This window comes from Clarias gariepinus, chromosome 11, assembly GCF_024256425.1.
Source record: "Clarias gariepinus isolate MV-2021 ecotype Netherlands chromosome 11, CGAR_prim_01v2, whole genome shotgun sequence".
NCBI lineage: Eukaryota > Metazoa > Chordata > Actinopteri > Siluriformes > Clariidae > Clarias > Clarias gariepinus.
The window spans coordinates 31637501-31656942 of NC_071110.1; the positions used below are offsets into that span (position 1 = coordinate 31637501).

The following is a 19442-nucleotide window of genomic DNA, read 5'->3' on the forward strand; positions in this document are numbered from 1 at the left end:
TAAGAGAAATGTGTGTGTGTGTGTGTGCGCGCGCGCGCGCGTGTGTGTGCGCGTGTGTGTGTGTGCGTGTGTGTGTGTGCGCGTGTGTGTGTGTGAGTGTTATTTTTCCTTATTTAGAAAGAAAAGAAAAAAAAAACGACAGTAAGAATGCGAGCAAATACTTATGCACAGCAGCGTGTTCTCATTACATCTCATAACCGATCATTAGCTCATGCTCTGAAATCACCGCCCTCTCTTTCTCTCTCTCTCTTATTGATTGATTGACAGGTTATTAATCATCGGTCACTAATTAACGAGGACCGGCACATGATTGGCCGAGCTCATCATCATCGTGCAGCGTGCTTATTGGTCTAAACGGACGGGTGGGCGTGTCACCGAAGCGGACGACTATGTGGTGCGTGCTGATTGGTCGACGCTTGAAAGCCTCCTGTCCTGAGGGATAAAAACAACAGACCAATGAGAGATCAGAGAACATCCAGTGAACAGGCCTGGGGGCGGAGCTTCAGAAGGACTAGCTTAGTGGTTAAGGCATTGTACTACGGTTCTGAAGGTCACAGGGTCAAATCCCACGACCACCACATTGTCCCTGTTGGGCCCTTGAGCGAGGCCCTTAACCCTCAACTGCTCCGATGTATAATGAGATAATAATCTAAGTCGCTTTGGATCAGGGCGTCGGCCAAATGCCTGAAATGTAAATGTACCCATGAAGCCGTAATTAGCATCGGTGGAGGCCAGGCTGTCCGTCACGGGCTCTGAGCTCAGAGTGCTGGCGTTATCAGCTGCAGAGAGAGAAAGAAAGTACGAAAAATCATATAGGCAAAGAAAAAAGAAAGAAAGCATGAGAAAGAGAGGGAGAAAGAAAAAAAAACATGTAAAAAAAAAATGAGAGAACAAAGAATGAAAAAGAAGAAAGAAGAGAAATCAAGTAAAATGACAAAGAAAAGAGAGAGAACAAAGTGAAGAGAGACAGCGTGAGCCAGAAAGAGAGAGAGAAATGCAAAGGAATGATTGATTTCATTAAAGTATTAACAAGAGTCCAATAAATTGGTGTTTATCGGAAACACACACACACACACACACACACGCTACTCACCAAATGAGCCATATTCGTACGGAGAGGCTGGAGTTTTTCCTGCAGGATAATCACACACACACACACACATTTAAATCTCACACATATGCACTAGGAGTTTTAACACACACTACACACTAGTGTTACACAGAGTTAGAAGTCACGCTAAGTAACGCGGCGCTGTGTTAGACTGCGCTAGGTGAGACTGCGCGAGGTTAGGCCGGGCTACGCGGCGTTCACACTGGAGAGTTAAAACATCAGGCTCTGATCTGTAGTGGGTGTGGGCGTGGCTTTAAATCCATATATGAACATTCCGGTGATGTAATCAGATCATTAAGATCACTGGATTTTGTACTCCGCTGTCTCCATCGTTTGTTCTGGAGGAGTTCCCGCCCTACGTTCCCATGGAAACGTTGATGCCGAAACGGCGCCGTCTTTGCGAACCTAAGTGCTACCGACACACACACACACACACACACGCATGAGCAAGGTGCTTCTGTCCAGTGTGAACGTAGCGCTAATGGGTTAATCAGTGACGTGGTGAGTGTGCTGACGTATCACACACTCTAAGAACACGGTTAGTAACACACACACACACACGTCGAGGAAACACTTAAATACACACACTCGAACGTCTTACCTAAGAGAGAGGCTGAGGTGTAAAAGTGAGGAGAGAGAGAGGGAGGAAAGATGAGAATGTGTTTGTTACTACAAACCAATAAACAGCAATATCATATGTTAGCATAGTGTGTGTGTGTGTGTGTGTATATATGTCTGTGCTTAAATGATGAATAATGGTTGCCAGGTTACCCGTCTCCGCCGGCGACATGTCAGCTGGCTTCAGAAGCTCCTCCTTCTTTTTGTGCATTCTGTAAAAACAGAAAACTTTTTAAAACTGGTTAAAATGTAATAACATACACACACACACAAAGAGAGGGAGAGAGAGGGAGAGAGAGAGAAACAGACCTTTTGTTTTCGATGCAGGCCATCAGGAAGGTCAAAATGTAGAAGGACAGGAAGATCCCGAGACAGAACAGCATTCCCATAACGTACGCCTCGGCTGGGACACGCAAAACAAAAACACGCGGAGTCAACCGCAACACACACACACACACTTATTCACCAGTTACTAACGAGCGCGTGTAACCTCTCTCACTCACAGTCGATGGCAGGAGACACAACCACGTCCAGGGTCTTGCTCCGGTTCCCGGCGTCCATCAGCTCGTCTGAGAGAGAGAAGACAAACAGAAGGAAGCGTTTAGGAACCATGACGTCAGAGCGAACCGAGTCTGTTACTGAAACAAAATCAACTCTATAGCCATTACCCAGAATTCATCTGTGAACCATTCAATGCTTAATTACAACTGAGAAAGTAAATAAAGCACAGGGACAAAGAGAGTAATAAAAGGGTAAGACAGGACAGATAGAGAAAGAGAGACCAGGAGAAATGTAAGAGTGACAGAGAAAGAAAAAAATTAAAAAGACAAAAGAATAAAGAGTGAATGAGTGACAGGAAAGGGTGGAGAAAGAATAAAACAGAGAGAGATAGAGAGAATAAGAGGAAGAAAGAGAGTGGCAGAAATGAGTGAGAGAGACCCTGACTTACAAACAAGTTCCAAACAAGCTCGTTCGTAAGTCAGATTTGTTCTTAAGTCAGACAAAGTGAGTCTTATACGCCTTTGATACGAATATATTGGTATGTAAATCATACCAATTCACTAAATCTCTGTCCCCTTTCCCCACACTGCCATCATGTGGTTAAAAACTGCAACCGCGCCTAGGGAAATGTCAAATTTAAGTGTTGTCTCTGCGCCTTTAAATCATGAGGGGAATCCCGGATGCCATTTTGTCTCAGAGCTGTTTTCCACTGTATTGAACTGTGAAGTCTGTCTTGTTGTGGATTTTCCGAAATTAGGATTATTTACCATCAGAGAAAGAGAAATGGAGGAAGACAGACAAAAAAAAAGGCAGAAAGAAAGAGTTTGACAGAGAGAGGGGAGATGGAGAAATACAAAAACAGAAAAAGAAAGAAGTGCGAGAGGAAGTAAGTGATAGAAAGAGACAGAAGAAGAAAGCAAAGAAAAATTGTAAAAAGAAAAAGAGGATGTGATGGGTTGCGAAAGGCACAAAGAGAGTAAATACACAGAAAGAAAGAGGGGAGAGAGAGAGAGAGAGAGAGACCGTCGAATGAGTCAGTCCTTAAAAACGAGTCAGTGAATCAGTGAGTTAAATGAATCACAACTGATGAATCATTGAACTGAACAGATTCGAACGCCTCGAGTGAGAATCCGACTCGGTTTATCAGTTACTTCAGGTAATATTACAAAACTGCAGATCAAACACTCTGATGTAAAGTTACATCTAATGATGTCATTTTACACCAATGAGGTACGAGATAACCGTAGAATCTTAGAATCTAAGCTGAAACGTGATTGGCTCTCACACGGACGGAGTGAGTGATGATTGGCTCACCAGGCGAGAGGGGGTAGAACCTGAGCGGCCCGCCGCACGCCTCGTCCTCGGTCTTCACCACGATCACCACGTAGAAGCTGTTGCTGGGGAAATCCTTCCTCTGGAAAACAGAGGGGGAAGAAATGTCGTGAGGAGACGCGAGAGTGCTGAGGAATGAACGAACGAGCGTCTCGACCTGGGGTTCTAATCCTGAGCTCGAATGACACACCTGCACTGTAATGGCAGCCTTCTTGGTCATGGTCTGGTACATCCCGATGAACGCCACGTTGTTGTCCAGGTCGTACACGGGACACTGAAATACAGTGCAAAAAGGGCATAAGGCAAGGGTCAAAGGTTAGGATCGGGAATTTACGCAGAGAAAAAAAGGATTAGAGGGTTTGTCTCTGTTACAGTGCTCTGGAATGCATTGCTCCAAAATAAGTGTGTGTGTGTTTGTGTGTCTAAGAGTTCCTGCAATTTCTCTGAAATAGGATTAGACTTATTTAGCTTTAATGAATATAATTTGGACAAGATAATTAAATTAGTTACAAGATTACGGCTAAAATTAGGTATTTGGTTTAGGAAGAAAAATTATGATTAGCGATTTGGATTTTTGATTTTTTCACTGGCAAATTTTTTAAAGATATTACAGAATCTTAACAGATTTAATTAAACATACACACACACACACACAACACACACAAACGTGCATGAAAACACAGGTGCAATGAAATTTTAGAAAAGAGGAACAAAAAGTTGGAAGTTCATGCAAAGTGTGAACTTCATGTGTTTGTAATCAAATCTCAGTTCTCTTCGTGTCTATGGGTGTGAGAAAGAGAGAAAGAGAGCGAGAGAGACCTGGATGTCCTGAACAGACATGACGGAGCAGGGAAAGTTCTTCTCTGAGTTGACTTTCACAATAACCGTGTCCGCTCCTTCTGGAAACACGTACTTAAAAAACTGTAGGAGAGGGAGAACAAAAACAACACAAACAAAAATATATGAAAAATATGAAAAAGTCTCTAAAAGCCTAAAAGTCTCTAAATGTCTCCCAGCATCTCCGAAAAACCCCTATGAAGTGTCTCCAACGTTCAGCACATTAAGGGACAGACGACACTATAATCAGAAACAGAATTCTGATCCTGGATCAGCCCTAAACGTGCTTAACTTTTGCACTGAAGAACTTAATCAGGAGAGCTTTTCCATTTCGAGATATGTTTTTATTTTAAGGTCAAAATTTATCATGTGGAATCTTTTACTTGGATTCACCATCATACAAAGAAAGTATGAGATTGTCTTTTTCCATCAGTCTGGAAAGGGCTGGCAAAGTCATTTCTAAGTCGTTGGGATGCCAGAGAACCAAGGGGAGTCCCGTTATCCACACAGGGAGAAAACTCGGAGGAGAGGTGAACCAGGAGCAGCTGGATGACCAAAATTACTCCATGAGCATAGCGACGACGGCGACTCATCAGAAAAACAACATCTAGAAAGACCTGCAGGCCTCAACAGGTCAGTGTTTATGATACAACAATAAAGAGATTGGGGGCAAAAATGGTGTCCATGGGAGAGGTCCAAGAAGAAAGCCACTGCTGAACAAAAAGAACACAAAGGCTTGTCTCACATTTGCCAAAAAAAAACAAACATCTTGATTATTCCCAAAACCTTTAAGCAAATATTCTATGGACTTCAGAGACAGAAGTTTAATTTTCTGAAGAGTGCATGTCCCGTTACTTCTGCGTTTCAGAAAAAGAACATCATACCAACAGTCAGACATGGTGGTGGTAGTGTGAAGGTCTGGGGCTTTACAGTTTCAGGACCTGGACGACTTGTTGTAATTGGTGGAACCATGAACTGAAGGAGAACGTCCGGCCATCATGATCTCAAGCTCAAGCGCACTTGGGTTATGCAGCAGGACAATAACATCCCAAACACACCAGCAAGTCCACCACTGAATGGCCCAAAAAAAAAAGAAAGAAGGTTTTGGAGTGGCCTATCAAAGTCTGAACTTCTGTTCGAGATCCGTAAACAGGCCGTTCACGCTTGAAAAGCCTCCATTGTTGCTGAATTAAAACAATTCTGCATAAAAAACACCACCAAAATGCCTCCACAGCGATGTGAAAGACTTATGGGCAGTTTTCGCAAACACTTGATTGCGAAAGAGTGACACAACCAGTTATTAGGTTTAGGGGGCAATTACTTTTTCCTTTATTAAAATACTTTTTCGCAGGACTGTAACTCAAGAACCGGATAAGTCCCGCCCCCCAGAGGTGTTTATCTTTGGGGATTGTCTTGCTTTACAGCTGCTGCGTGTTGGCTGAAACAGTAGCTCGGTACCAGAGACCATGACTCGTCCGTCCCCGTCGTGATTATCTCGTCACTGTTTAATGGACAATAAACGCTTTGGATGATTCGTTTTAAAAAAAAGAAGTGCTTTTGAAGTTTTGATTTAATGCGGGAGGGTTGAAAAGAGATTCTTTGTACGTGAAAGTCTGGTACTATTGAGATAAAAATCATCTGTTGAATGCCGTTGCGTTCAGACTCGACTCCATGATTTAAGTTGAGAGAAAACTTTTAGAAGCCTGACACGTGACGCCTTCTCATCATTAACAGTAACGTGTCCTCAGATAAAAGCAGCACTGGTAACTCATCCGACTCGCTGAACTCCATGCGCGACGTGTTCAGTTAACATCCAAGGTCCATCTGCCTTTTTTTTGCCCTCTTTATAAAGATCCTGTGATCTGTGCCTGTGTGTGTGTGTTTTTGTGGGTGTGTCTGTGCGTACACAGTTCCAGTCATAATAGATGTTACTGCTGCATATGATCCGTGCAGTTTCAGAGCTGAGGACACAAACAGGATTATAGATGGATATAGATTCATGAACTTCCTTGTGAACTTTAAGCCATGTTTATTGTCTTGTTTTGCTTTTCTTCGTAGAAAATCCTCGTCTTGAGTTTGTCACAAGTTTCTCTCTTCTCGCGCAGGATGTGATGTGGCTGAGACGACAGACTCGGTTCTGGGATTTGAGCAACATCGAACACTTTTACAGAGTTTCAAACTGTCCGATGTTGCTTAAGTCGCTTATGAGAAGGTCATACGAGGAACAGGCTATAAATGTCCCAGTGTGACGAGCGTACACGGTGTATTAGACTCTCACTTCTCCTTCAAAAAACAAACTAAAGATTAAGTAAATCAACAAAAGGGTCAGTTTGTCTTCATCAAACAAACGTAGGTGTGTGTGTGTGTGTGTGTGTGTGTGTGTGTGGACAAACCTGTGGTTGAGAAGGCGTTGCATTGAAGCTGAACTTCTTATTTGTCCTGAATAAACAGAAGATGACAATGCTATAAAATCTTTACGCCCAGCTGACACCATGACAACACGGTCACGGTACTGAGACATGCACAGCCAAGATACACTTCAATATTATTAACGGCAACAAGATATAAACCAGACATTCAATAAAGTGTCTTTAAACTGACACAAAGCCCCCCCCCCCAACCCCACACAGATATACCTGCCCTTAAAAGTGACCTAAACAACTAAAAATTACGACATCCAGCCTTAAAGTGAGACAACACACGCTAAAGTTCCCTGAAGTTTCACAAATCACCCCAATAAGGTACCATAAGAAACCCAAATCTCTCCAAAAAAGCCTGCTCTAATCTGCCCTAAAGGGGTTAACAAAGTGGCAGCACGAGTGAATATGTAATAGTATGATGATGATGATGATGAAGGTGAGGCTCACTGCAGCGTGAAGCTTTCCACCCGGCTGACCCGCAGCTGGAACTGGATGCTGGAGGTGGACAGAGTGGACACGTCCACATAGAAGAACTGGGTCTCAGAGAGGGCGAGCGTCGGGGGCTGGCACAGGGTTCGGCTCACCTGGGTGTACTGGTACTTCCTCTGATAACTGCAGAGAGAGAGAGAGAGAGAGAGAGAGAGAGGGGTGTTATGGTGTGTCAAAGTGCCGTCAATGCCACCGGAGTACTATCACATGTCTCAAAGTTAAGTGAACACATACCCAAAGGTAACAAACTGCCCTAAAGTCCCCTAGTCAGCACAAACAAAGTGCCCTCAGGTGCCCTCACCAAACCCCTCACCACCCCCGTCTCAAACGCAACCCAAGTGCCTCATCATCTTCCCCAGGGTGGGTGTCAAAATTTCCCAAAATTGCTCTTAAGCACCCATGGACCCCACACACACGCCTCGAAGATTTCCAAAGTGCCCTCTTATTCATAAATGAACAAATATACACTCTGTGATCATGTGACTCCTCGGATTACTCTCCAAAACCTGAACCCGAGTACACGGAGGAACTGAAACATGTGATCTACACAAGTCAACCGTGTGGACCTGTTTGTGTGTGTGTGTGTGTGTGTGAGAGAGAGAGAGAGAGAGAGAGAGAGAGAGAGAGAGAGAATAAGGAACTGAACACTTAAATTCTCTTCAGTCTACAGACACAATGGATGCCTTGTGATTTTATTATCTGCTTAAGCTCTCTCTCTCTCTCTAAAACACACACACACTAATATAAAAGTCACATTAGATAAACCAGGACCTTTGGAGTATACAATATGTCGAGAGAAACAGGAAACGGATCTTTTCATGTACTTTTTGCTCTGGAGATTTTTTGCCTACTCTTGCAACAATCCATGAGAAACCTTTAGTTCCTTCTTAAGTGTGCTTGAAAGTGTTTATATTATATATTATATTATATAATATTTATAAGACAGTTATTGAGATAAGAAGAAAGGTCAAAGGTCACTGGGTGACAGGTTGCTCACAGGCCACGCAGGATGAGAGGAACTTGGAAGGAGAGTACGGCCTGCTTCTGCCTGACTACGAACAACACGGGGCTCTTCGTGCTCTCTGACAGGAGCTCCACTGACACCCGGACCCCCTCCGTCTGAGAGAGAGAGAGAGAGAGAGAGAGAGAGAGAGTTATTAAAACTCTAATAAGTACTATATAGATTTATTAATAGATAATAGATCAGTATTAAAGACTAATTCACATTTTCTAATTTGTATAAAGAGGATTTATTCACAAGTCTAGAGATAAATCAGCATTATGAATAAAGAATCATTTAGAAAGTCAGCACAGGGTTAAATCAGTACATTTATGTGCGAGTTCAGAACTACCTTAGTATTGTAATGAGAATTCTGTTACCCAGTCTGTACATAGTCGCCTAAGAACTAAACTGATTCATCTGGAGAGTCCATGAAAATCTAGACTAGAATAATGATGATTCACTCAGCGAGGTCATAAAGCACTTTATCTGTACCGTAACTGGAAACGTGGAATTATTTAGTGTGGACAATAATTAGATTAGAAAGCTATAAAATATTATGTCAGACTCAATTATTTGTTCAAAGAGTACGAAATAATGATATAATTATTATGATGATGATGATGATTATTACTATACTATAAAGATTTGTGATTAGAGAATTTATTCATTAGTGTAATAGTTTGTAGACACAATATGGAGTATGTACCAAAATTATTAATTATATAAAGTTGATTCAGGATTAGATCAACTTTACAACGATTCATATAGCGATTCAATTTGGGATTAGTTCAGCTTTACAACGATTCATTTAAAGAGTCAATTTGGGATTAGTTACGCTTTACAAAGATTTATTTTTAGAGTCTATTCGAGATTAGTCATATAGAGAGTTAATTTCGCGTTTGTTTAGCATCATAATGATTAATTTAGAGAGTCAATTCAGGATTAGTTTAGGTTCAAAATGATTCATATAAAGAATCAGTTCTGGGTTAGATCAGTATTTACTCGTTCATGATTTTTTTTAGAGTGTTTGTAAAGCTTTAAAACAGTATTACAATAAATTATTCAGAAAATCAGTACAGAATTAGATCAACATTACAATGATTGATTTAGTCTTTAAATTTTTTCAATCAAAATTATAATTATTTGTTTAAAGAGTCGGTTCAGGGTTTGATCAGCACTGCAATGATTAATATAGAAATTCAGTATGGGATTAGATCAGTATTATAATGAATAATTTAAACAGTCAGTTCAGTAAGTAAACAGATAGATCAGCACTGTAAGAACTGAAAGGAACAGACATAAATATAAAAACCTAAAACTACATTAGTGAGAGTGTAAGAAGAGTAAAGGGGAAAGAGTGAATAAGAGTAAACACACATTAAAACAGAAAGAGGAAGACAGCAGGAGCACTGACTGACTGACTGATGTCGTATTAGAGACGTGGTGACCATGACCGTGATCGTGGCCGTGACCGAGACCATGGTCCTGCCCCGGAGCTCACCTTGTTGCGGGTGACGGTGTGGTTGAAGGTGTAGATGATCTGCTCGTGGCTGGTCACCGTGTCGAGGTAGCTGGTCTCAAACTGGCCATCTATCTGCCTCACGATCACCGAGCTGTTCGTAACCTCAGCGCCGGCACCCTCCGCCGTCAACACAAACACAAACAACAACACAAACACAAACAACAACAAGCAGCGGCGTGTGAAAGCAGCAGAGTGGGTGGCCTTCCAGCAGCTCGCCATCGTCACGCTGCCTCCTGCTGCTTCATCAGCTCCGTCCCAGATCAGCCTCAGAGCTCCAGGTGAGAGTCCGGACCCAGGAGGAGGAGGAGGAGGAGGAAGCGATGACGTGTGATGACGTAATCAACCCAGCGGCTTGAAAGGAAGGATCAGCAGCATGGCCGGGAAAAAAACAAAAACAAATATAACCCCAAAAAGTCACGTGACACTGGCTGTTCAGCTAACTCCTGAGAATGAACAGCTTTTAATGAACGTTTAATAATATATATATAAACATATAAATATTAACAGCTAGAAAAATAGCTTACAGACAACAGGTGGAGTTTTGTTGTTGTTGTTGTAAATTCTAGGTTAATTCTTCACAAAATGTCAAAATAACGTTAAAGGAAAAAAAAAATACAGTGCTATAGGTTTTGTGCCAGCAGTTAGCATTAGCATTATCGCTAGCAGTACCCTCTGCTGCTCCGTCTAACCCCACGAGCTTTGCTGTAACACCGAATTAACGCGTTTCCATCGCCGTCTGTCGAAATAAACATCTCACACGTCACACCGTCACACGTCTCAGTGCATCTCCTTAAATGTGAAATTTATCCGGAGTTCAGGCTGTTTATAAACCTCCTGCTGGCAGTCAAAACAAACGCGGTCAACTCAACAGCGCCCACGCGCGGCACATTCATGAAACCCCTGTCAGAAAAACCCGCCTCCTCTCCTATGATTGGGTAAGGAATCCAGGTTCTTTGTTCCGATTGGCTGATTTATCCTTAGTGGTTCATCACCATAGCGACACCATTTTTATCCGGAAGTCCTACCTACGTCAACGGATCCGCCATCTTGGGAGGGGCAACACTCCATATTTAGGCAATGCAATCTATAAAGCAGTGCTGATCTCATGTGTAGATCTTTCCTTCTGTTTTTTTTTTTATTACATCAGCTAATTTTGCTTCTTTGTTCATTTCATTTGTCTAGCATCTTTCTAACACACAATGTCACATTAGGCAATGTGTAAAGATTTAAATTGATAAATACTTATGGGATGGGAAACACAAGTCACCACCTGATACGATATTATCATGATACCTTCCTGCTGATTTAACTAAAATTGTAATTTTATAAATATCCCTATTCAATATTACATTTCCCCTAATTATGTTGCAATTTTAAACTTTTTAAAAAGGGTTGAACGAGTAATCAGCTGTAGCCTGGTCCTTATAATGTACGTTTTCTCACTTAAAAACCAAGCACAGCATTTAAACAATACAGACTAACTTTAAATATAGGATTTAACATGTAACTTAAAATTAAATCAAGGAAAAGCTCCACTGTTACCGAGCAGAGTGCATCTCTGCTATGTCGTAATTACTATTTCTAAAAAACCAAATAATTCACTTCTACCACACGGGATGAAAATGTGTAAACAGTTCAGTGTGCGCCATTTATACAGTAGCAAATTTTTACAGGATTTTTTAAAAACTGTATCATTTTACTGCCTCGAAAGTCTCAAAACTCAACTTGACAGGGAGCAAGTGGATTGAATAGGTGCGAACACAATTTTCAAAAAATTAGCACTCGCAGTGTCTTGAGACTGGTGTAAGCGTGTGTAATTAGCATTAATCTAATTCGCTCACAGATTTTGGAGAAAACGGAGGATTGGAGTTTCTCTTGCGCCACTCAGAAGCTTCTGCGCTTGGTACAGAATTGTTTATATCTGAGGCTTATCGGCCGATCACTAGTCACGGCCAATCAAACTAAAAACCAGACAATTCTGGTCACTGAGAAATAGTTGAAAAAAATAAATAAAAATCTTTTGGAGTCAAGTGTGGCAAAAAAGAATCATGATTCATAATTGAATAATTTTCTTAAAGCTCTAATAATATATACTAAAAGCTCTATAGAACCTAAATCTTTTAATATTTATATTCTCCATTTTTAATTGGGTATTATAAGATAAGATAAGATAAGATAAGATAAGATAAGATAAGATAAGATAAGATAAGATAAGATAAGATAAGATAAGATAAGATATACCTTTATTTGTCCTACATTTGTCCTTTGGGGTATTGATCTTTTTTATTTTATTGCATTACCCTTTTTTCAGTTACTACAGTTCTTATAGATTCACTCTGTGGTGTGTTTTATTGCACATTATAGATAAAGGATTTAAATAAATATGGTCACAAAAGACCCAAAAACAAGCAGCGTAGCAGTAAAGGCCTGGCGAGCAGCTCATGAGATTCATAATTAGCATTCTGTGATGTTCATGGGGTCCAGACTTCAGTCTTCAAGTATAAAAGTAACAAAAGTTTGTCCGATTACTTTTGAGTCTGCTGAAAACGTCTGTAATCCATGATCAATGTTTAATCACGTCTTAGGTGCTTAATTTCAAAGGACTTGTTGTGGTGTACAGAGGCAAAAATACAGTGTGTCGCTGTACAAAGCCTGTAGGATGTAGTCCCTCATATGGCCACTAGAGGTCGATATTTTCTTATTAATTTCCACAGTATGCAGCGCTGCGGTTCCCGCCAACGTTTGTGTTTGTTGTTTATCATTAGCATGGGTGAAAAAATGACAGGGAAGTTATATTTACGTATAATTAAATAGTAAATAGTATAGATATATGTAAAAATTCACTTTAGTGTGTTGAGTCTCATCAGCAATATAAGCAATGTAACTGACTAACTCGTTAAACCAACCAATTCACTTAGAAAATATAACTAGCTAACTAATTTACCCGCGCACAGAAGGAGACATTCAGTATTAATTTAATTAAATTTAATTTTAATTTATATATTTATAATGGTCATTGTCGCAAGCAGCTTTTGCAGAATCAAAAGAAAATTATGGAAATTAGCATGAAAAGTGTGAGAAAATATTTATGAATCAAAATGATCAGATTGTCCCTGATGAACAAGCCGAAAGTGACGATGCTGAGGGAAAAACTCCCTGAGATGGTAATAGGAAGAAACCTTGAGAGGAACCAGACTCAACAGGGAACCCATCCTCATCTGGGTGATAACGGATAGCAGGGATTGATCTGCACCCATACTGTGTGTTAGGAGACAAGGGGAGGGAAAGTGAAGAGAAGAAAAAGAGAGATAACAGTTATGTATGGTCACAGTCACGTAATATACTGTAGAAGGTGAATGATAATTTAGTCCAGAGTGCAAGCAGGGACTCCGGCAGGACTAATTATGACGGTGATCCAGAAGGAAGCACAGACATGAGGGCTCCCTGGGCCTCTATCACTTATTAAAAAAGTGTGGCTCCCTTATTAATATGATTCAATTCATAATCGTTTCATAATGTGCATTGTTTGTTTAGGTGTTTATTTCTACGCCCTAAATAGTGCACTAGACATGCTTTCACCCTACAAAGGGCACTCATGTTTTTAATGACGCAGGTTTTAATTAGAGATTTTTGTTTTTTTGCAGAGAATTTGATTTTTTTGTATTGTCAGAGCATTGTTCTCTGGCTGTAAAATGTTTTCACACCTTATAGTGAGCATGAATCAATAGGTTAATTATGCACTAAATTTTTTATTTCCAATTACTAAACATAAATCACTGCATTGATCTTCCATAACTGATGACTGATCAGTCTGTCACTTACTTACTGTTCATTCGTTCATTCATTTATTCTATTCTATACTGCTTAGCTATATAGAAGAAGAGTCACAGCAGGCTTATGGCACAGGCCAGGATACACCCTAGACAGAGTACCAATCCATCACAGGGCACACATACACACACTGCAGGCATTTTTGGGAACAGCGATTAGCCTAATCTGCATGTTTTTGGACTTTTGAAAGTCCATGCGCACAAAGCCGAGTCGGGAATCGAACCCACAGTCTTGGAATGAAACCTGTACTTGTGCAAATTACATGGGATAAAACATGTGAAAATGCATTTCACGATTATGTGATGTGTGAATAGTATGTGATTAGATATAAATATACACTGAATCATGTATGAAAAAAAATCAGAGTAAATTAAAGTGAGCGGCACTATTAGAGTTTATCATGCTATCATGCACATTTATCTTACTATCATGCACATTTATACATCCTGCTATTTTAAGGGAGAATAAAGATGTAAAGATGTTCTTAAACAACGTTTACTAGGTTTATGGTTATAATTCAACATACTAAACAATTATTTATTTTACATAAATTTAACATATTCCTTAAAATATCATGTTCATGCATTTGTTAAAATGCAAATAGTCCATCTATCAATCCAACCGTCCATTTTTTTTTTTACCATTATCTGGGTCTCAGACACTGGGGGAAGGCAGTCTAAGCAGAGATGACCTCCTGCGTCTGTAGCCTCTGCCCCTTGGCTGGGCCTATAAGTTCTGTCCATAAAAATTATGAACAGAATCTATAAAAGTCCACATGCACTGGGAACAGGGATGACCTGATGTTAGTAATGCAGACCAGACTCAAGGTACTCTCCCCATGATCCCGAAAGGGATCCGGTCCTACAGTATGTCTTGTCCACATCCACAAACCTTCAACAACCATGAGCCATCCATGATCCTTTTAAGGGGAAAGCCCTGGTCCATTGTGCCACATCCAGGAGCAATGAATCTGCATTAATTCTCCTGAATCTGAGGTTTAACCAATATCAGGATGTTCCTCTCCAGGACTGTTGCATTTTCTTTTCCCAGAGAGGCTGGGAAGCAGGATGCTCCTTAAATACACCAGTACACCTTCAAACGCACACAGTTTGCCACAGTTTGCCAATCCAAGGGGCACTGTCATTGACCTTCATGCAATTGTCAAATGGCGTATCAGAAAGGATGTACTGCTTTAAGTCATCAAACTCTTTTGCCTCACCAGGAGGTGTGTCTGTATCCTCAGAGTACTTCTTCCACCATGAGACTTTGTCAAAGGTTGAAGTCAACAGTTCTCACTCCGTCCTCACGATAAAGAACCTGCATGGCCCTGCTTCCCCCCTACCGAGCTGTCTGACATTTAGCCGGAATGTCTTCAAGTCTGAACAAAAGTAATTTTTTTATGGACTCCTCCAAAACATACATTTTGCTGAAAACTTTCACTTCAGGTTTCAAGGTCATTATCCACATGAGCATTTTAATTCCTCTGTAGAGTCTCTGTGTCTCCTTAAGGTGCTTCTTCTAGTACCCCACCCAAGGACTCCAGGAAGCCTGAATAGTCTAAAATAATGTCCGCCATATAATCGCAAATTACAAATATGTATGATTATTTATGTATACATTCACCTTCTATACTCTTATCCTGTGTACAGGGTCACGGGGAACCTTGAGCCTATACCAGGAGACTTCGGGTACATACTCACACACTGCAGGCAATTTGGGCACGCCAATTGGTGGCTCAGTAGTAGATTTCTCACCTGCCATGCAGAAGGCCCACTCAATGCCCTAACCCCAGTCCCATGCCTAGATAAAAGGGAGGGTTGCATCAGGAAGGCCATCCCAAGTTGTGTTTATTTTTTTCATATATGTATATAATAAAATATGTATAGATAATATATGTATATATAGTGATAGAAGTATCTGAAAAGTGACTTAATAATTCCTATAAGATAAAATAAACTGGAGGAATTTGCTTCCATATGTTGTCTAGTACTGCAAAAACCCACATATGATCTAAAAAACCAATGCAAGGAATATATTATCTACTATCTTGTTTTTAATACATATTCGTTTGGTAGACCTTCATTCCTTGACCTTTCCCGCTTCACATTTTGGAAAAAGCAGGAAAAACATACATTTCCACAGCTGTCACCCTTGAACCCATCATCATGATCATTTATAGTTAGCACTATATCCTGGTCAGGGTACAGCTGGATCCAGGTCCGTGTACCAGATGTAGGGGGAAGAAGTGGAAATACACACTGAACAGTCGGGTACTAATGTATGTACACATTCCTTCATTCATGTGCACGTTTGGTTGTTGTGAGGGAGGAAACAGGAGAACCCTCAGAAACACTCACAGACAAGAACCCGAGCTTAGGATCGAACCAGGGATCCTGGACCCTGTAATACTGTACATGTACCTCAAACTTTTGGAAATGTAAGGTTTTGACCTGCATTAAAACTGCATAACTCTACAGGTTACCTTAAAACTCAAGCAGCACAGGTAAATGCCGGCAACACAGCATGGGTCAATAACAATTAAAAAAATATGTGCTTATATAGAAGCCTTCCTGGTGTGTGTTAATGGGGCAGCTTCAGACATCAAACTGTGAATTTGGGTTTTTGGATGTGTCAGGTAGAACATTACTTTTATAACAGGTATATTTACCACTACCAGGATATAGAAATGAGGTTGCAAAAAATGTTGAACTCTCAAAATGAGCGCATTATAAATATATATTTTTTGATCATAGAAACAACCAAAAACAACCAGAAAAACTGTGATCATGTGTAATCTATTTCCTTGCCGATACAACCCTTTTTGCTCAGTCATGTTTGGATAGTAGGTTAAAATGAAATATTATTTAATTTATCGTATTGCTTATGTTGTGCTGAAAAAAAATGTCACACTATACTGCACTGAGCCCTTTATGCGCTTTTTAAAAAACAGCAAAACAAATAATCGCTTAATTTTGGGGCCATCGGGACAAAAAGCATTAAATTCAGGTGTTCCAGTCAATCAGACCCCTTATCCCCAGTGAAGGGCAATCTTAATGCTTCAGGATAACAAGACATCTTGGACAATGCTGTGCTTTTATGCAACTTTGTGGCAATAGTTTGGGGAAGGCCCTTTTCTATTCCAACACAGGGCCCTGACCTCAACCCCATCAAGCACCTCTGGGATAAACTGGACAAGAGATTGTGAGCCAGGCCTTCTCGTCCAACATCAGCGCCTGACCTCATGAATGCTGTACAGAATGAATGGAGATGAATTCCCACAGTAACACTCCAAAATCTCGTGGAAGCTGTTAGAGGTGCAAAACCAACTGGGTGACCGACTGCATATTGAAGTGTGTGTATTAAGATACAATGTCATGGCAGGTTTGGACTAATACTTTTGTATGTATAGTGTGTGTGTGTGTGTGTGTGTCACAATGATCTACTTTCACTTTCGTCACTTCTCACTATCATAAATCCGTTAAACTGTAATAAAAAAAAACACTCTTAAAAGCTTAACAGTGAATAAGTGTCGTGTGTGTGTGAGCATCAGCGCGAGCTCTATATAACCTAGAAAGCAAGGACTTTTTCGTTGTCATGGCAACAGATTTTCCTCAGATCGACACACAAAAAATCACGTATTTCCCGCGCGTTCTTTCTTTTATTTCTTTATTTATTTCCTTTTTTTTTGTTATAAGAAAAAAAAAATCACGCGCCACCCACTCACTCACTCGTGAACGCGCACAGGAACGCGGTGTCGTTTCGGTCGCCATAGCGACCAGAATTCACGCGATGGAGGATGGTGCGCGCGTGAGCGTGTGCGCGAGCGTGTTGGGGAGGAGGAATGAAGTCATCGTTTACGCTAACCGTTGCCATAGCGACGCCTTTAAGAGAGGGTGAGGAGGGCGGAGATTCTACGCGGAGTGACGCACGTGGAGTGGGGGGTGGGGAAGATGCGCTCGCTCGCTCGGGTGACGCACGGAGGGGGCGTGGTTAGAGCGCCGCGCGCCCGCCGCAACGCTGCTCCGTCCGTAGTGTCGTTTCCCGCAGAGAGAGAGAGAGAGAGCGAGTGAGTGAGTGAGTGAGAGAGAGAAGATGGCGGCCGTGCCAAGCGGAGCTGCTGTTGCTGCGTCCGCCGCGGCCGCGATTTCACACTCGGCCCGGACCACCGCGGGCATGGGCGCGCCGAACCGAGCGCCACCCGGCTCTGCTATCGAGCACCAGAGAGGAGCCGGACAGAACGCGGCGTGTATGGCCGGGCCCGGGCACCCCGCGGTCGGCAGGCCGCCCCCAGCTCGAGTGGGCTACTACGAGCTCGAGCGGACCATCGGCAAGGGCAATTTCGCCGTCGTCAAACTCGCCACGCATGTCATCACCAAAGCCAAGGTGAGGCGACGCTTATACCGGACTTCCACCGTCAACATTTCCGCGCTGTCACCCCTGGATCTCGGGTTTGTTAAGAGGGGAAAAAAAATACAGCGCTAGGCTGAGATTAATGTCCGCATCTCAAACGCGTCCGTGTTCCGCTACCTAGGCGCCCTACGGAGGGTTTACCCGTGACGTCTTTCTGCTCTGTGCGTAGTGCGCGAGATGTCCAATAACGCGCTGTTTGGGATGCAGCCAGTGGGCCTGCGCGGCAGTGTTGTTGTGTAGCGCTCTCTAACGCTAATGCTAACGCTGTGCTAACGCTAATGCTACAGCTACTTGGCTCACTCGTAGTCTTTTCTCTTTCTCTCTCTCTCTATCACATCCTCTGTCGAGGATAGATTGTTAAATATGTTAATATAAACTTATAATATATAATTCCGAGCATTATCTTAAGTTTCAGGACTCTCGGGATGGTAAAGAAATCGTTAGCTTGAAGTGTTTTAGCTTAACATCTGAAGTAACGGAATCAGGAACGTCTCTGAACATCAGCACTTATTTCTGTACGAGTTTTCTTATTAAAACGTCCTTTTTGATATGATTGATATCTGCAGAGAGAGGGGTGTATGAGGGAGTGAGAGAGCACAGTGAGTGAGAAGTTAAACACTTAATTAGGTGAAGTTGATTAAATAATTAAATCTGGTATTATAAATACGTTTTTGACGTCTGAAAGCTGTAGAGAAGCGTGACGTGTTTAACAGACCACTGATGGACATAAAGTTTGTGTTTTGGTTTAGTGCTGCACCTTCATAAGTGTTGATGAGGATGATGATGAAGATGATGATGATGATGTGTAATGGCACTGATGATGTAGGAATGTGTGTGTGTGAGAGAGAGAGAGAGATGCACTTGTGTTCTGTATACTGCACCAAACGCATTTATTCATGAGATTGTGATCCTGTGCCCGCTTGTGTCATTGCGTATCTTCTCTCCGTGTGTTTTACTGCGTGTACGGGTTTTTTTGCACGGTGTGGGCGTCTGGTGGGCAGACGCACAGCTGGCACAGTCCGTGCTAAGAGAGATCAGCGCATCTGAGGAATCGCCGGTGTGAAAACAGCTGATTCGTGCAACTTGTTTTTTTTTCCCCCTTTCCATTTCCTTCGCCGGATCTGAAACGGAGCCACTCTGAGGGATCGCCGGTCCACTCGAACCCCGAGCCAGCAGGCAGCCGACTGGAGCCGTGATCCCAACGACATGTGACATCTCAGTCCTGTGGAGTTTACTTTCGACTGCTCCGAAGTGACGTTTCTTTCCAGACCGTTTTTTCGGACCGACTTTTCTCCACTTTCCCACTTGCAACTTTAGTTTGTACCGGCACCTTCTACAAGCCCTCGATAAACGTTTATAGAGATGATG

At 41.8% G+C, this 19442-nt stretch overlaps 2 protein-coding genes across 9 annotated transcripts in view; one reads left to right on the top strand and one right to left on the bottom strand.

The window, feature by feature from the left end:
- The window catches only part of sidt2 (SID1 transmembrane family, member 2), an 18793-nt gene extending 8108 nt beyond the window's left edge, over positions 1–10685 (bottom strand). Inside the window, exons 1-15 of one of the 7 annotated variants that reach the window (XM_053507382.1) lie at positions 10358–10685; positions 9813–10184; positions 8306–8427; positions 7267–7431; positions 6793–6838; positions 4382–4483; positions 3753–3836; positions 3545–3644; positions 2233–2298; positions 2039–2132; positions 1883–1941; positions 1713–1724; positions 1094–1132; positions 702–779; positions 376–432 (exon numbers count right to left, since the gene is read on the bottom strand). In XM_053507382.1, the coding sequence (XP_053363357.1) occupies positions 376–432; positions 702–779; positions 1094–1132; positions 1713–1724; positions 1883–1941; positions 2039–2132; positions 2233–2298; positions 3545–3644; positions 3753–3836; positions 4382–4483; positions 6793–6838; positions 7267–7431; positions 8306–8427; positions 9813–10052 (1264 nt within the window). In that variant the 5' untranslated portion in view covers positions 10053–10184; positions 10358–10685. The remainder of the gene's footprint in view (positions 1–375; positions 433–701; positions 780–1093; positions 1133–1712; positions 1725–1882; positions 1942–2038; positions 2133–2232; positions 2299–3544; positions 3645–3752; positions 3837–4381; positions 4484–6792; positions 6839–7266; positions 7432–8305; positions 8428–9812; positions 10185–10357) is intronic. The other 6 variants (XM_053507378.1, XM_053507376.1, XM_053507379.1 and 3 more) reach the window with 6 other exon arrangements.
- Positions 10686–17688: 7003 nt separating this feature from the next.
- sik3 (SIK family kinase 3) overlaps positions 17689–19442 on the top strand; it is a 30516-nt gene continuing 28762 nt past the window's right edge. Inside the window, exon 1 of one of the 2 annotated variants that reach the window (XM_053507180.1) lies at positions 17689–18047. In XM_053507180.1, the coding sequence (XP_053363155.1) occupies positions 17757–18047 (291 nt within the window). In that variant the 5' untranslated portion in view covers positions 17689–17756. The remainder of the gene's footprint in view (positions 18048–19442) is intronic. The other variant, XM_053507179.1, reaches the window with a different exon arrangement.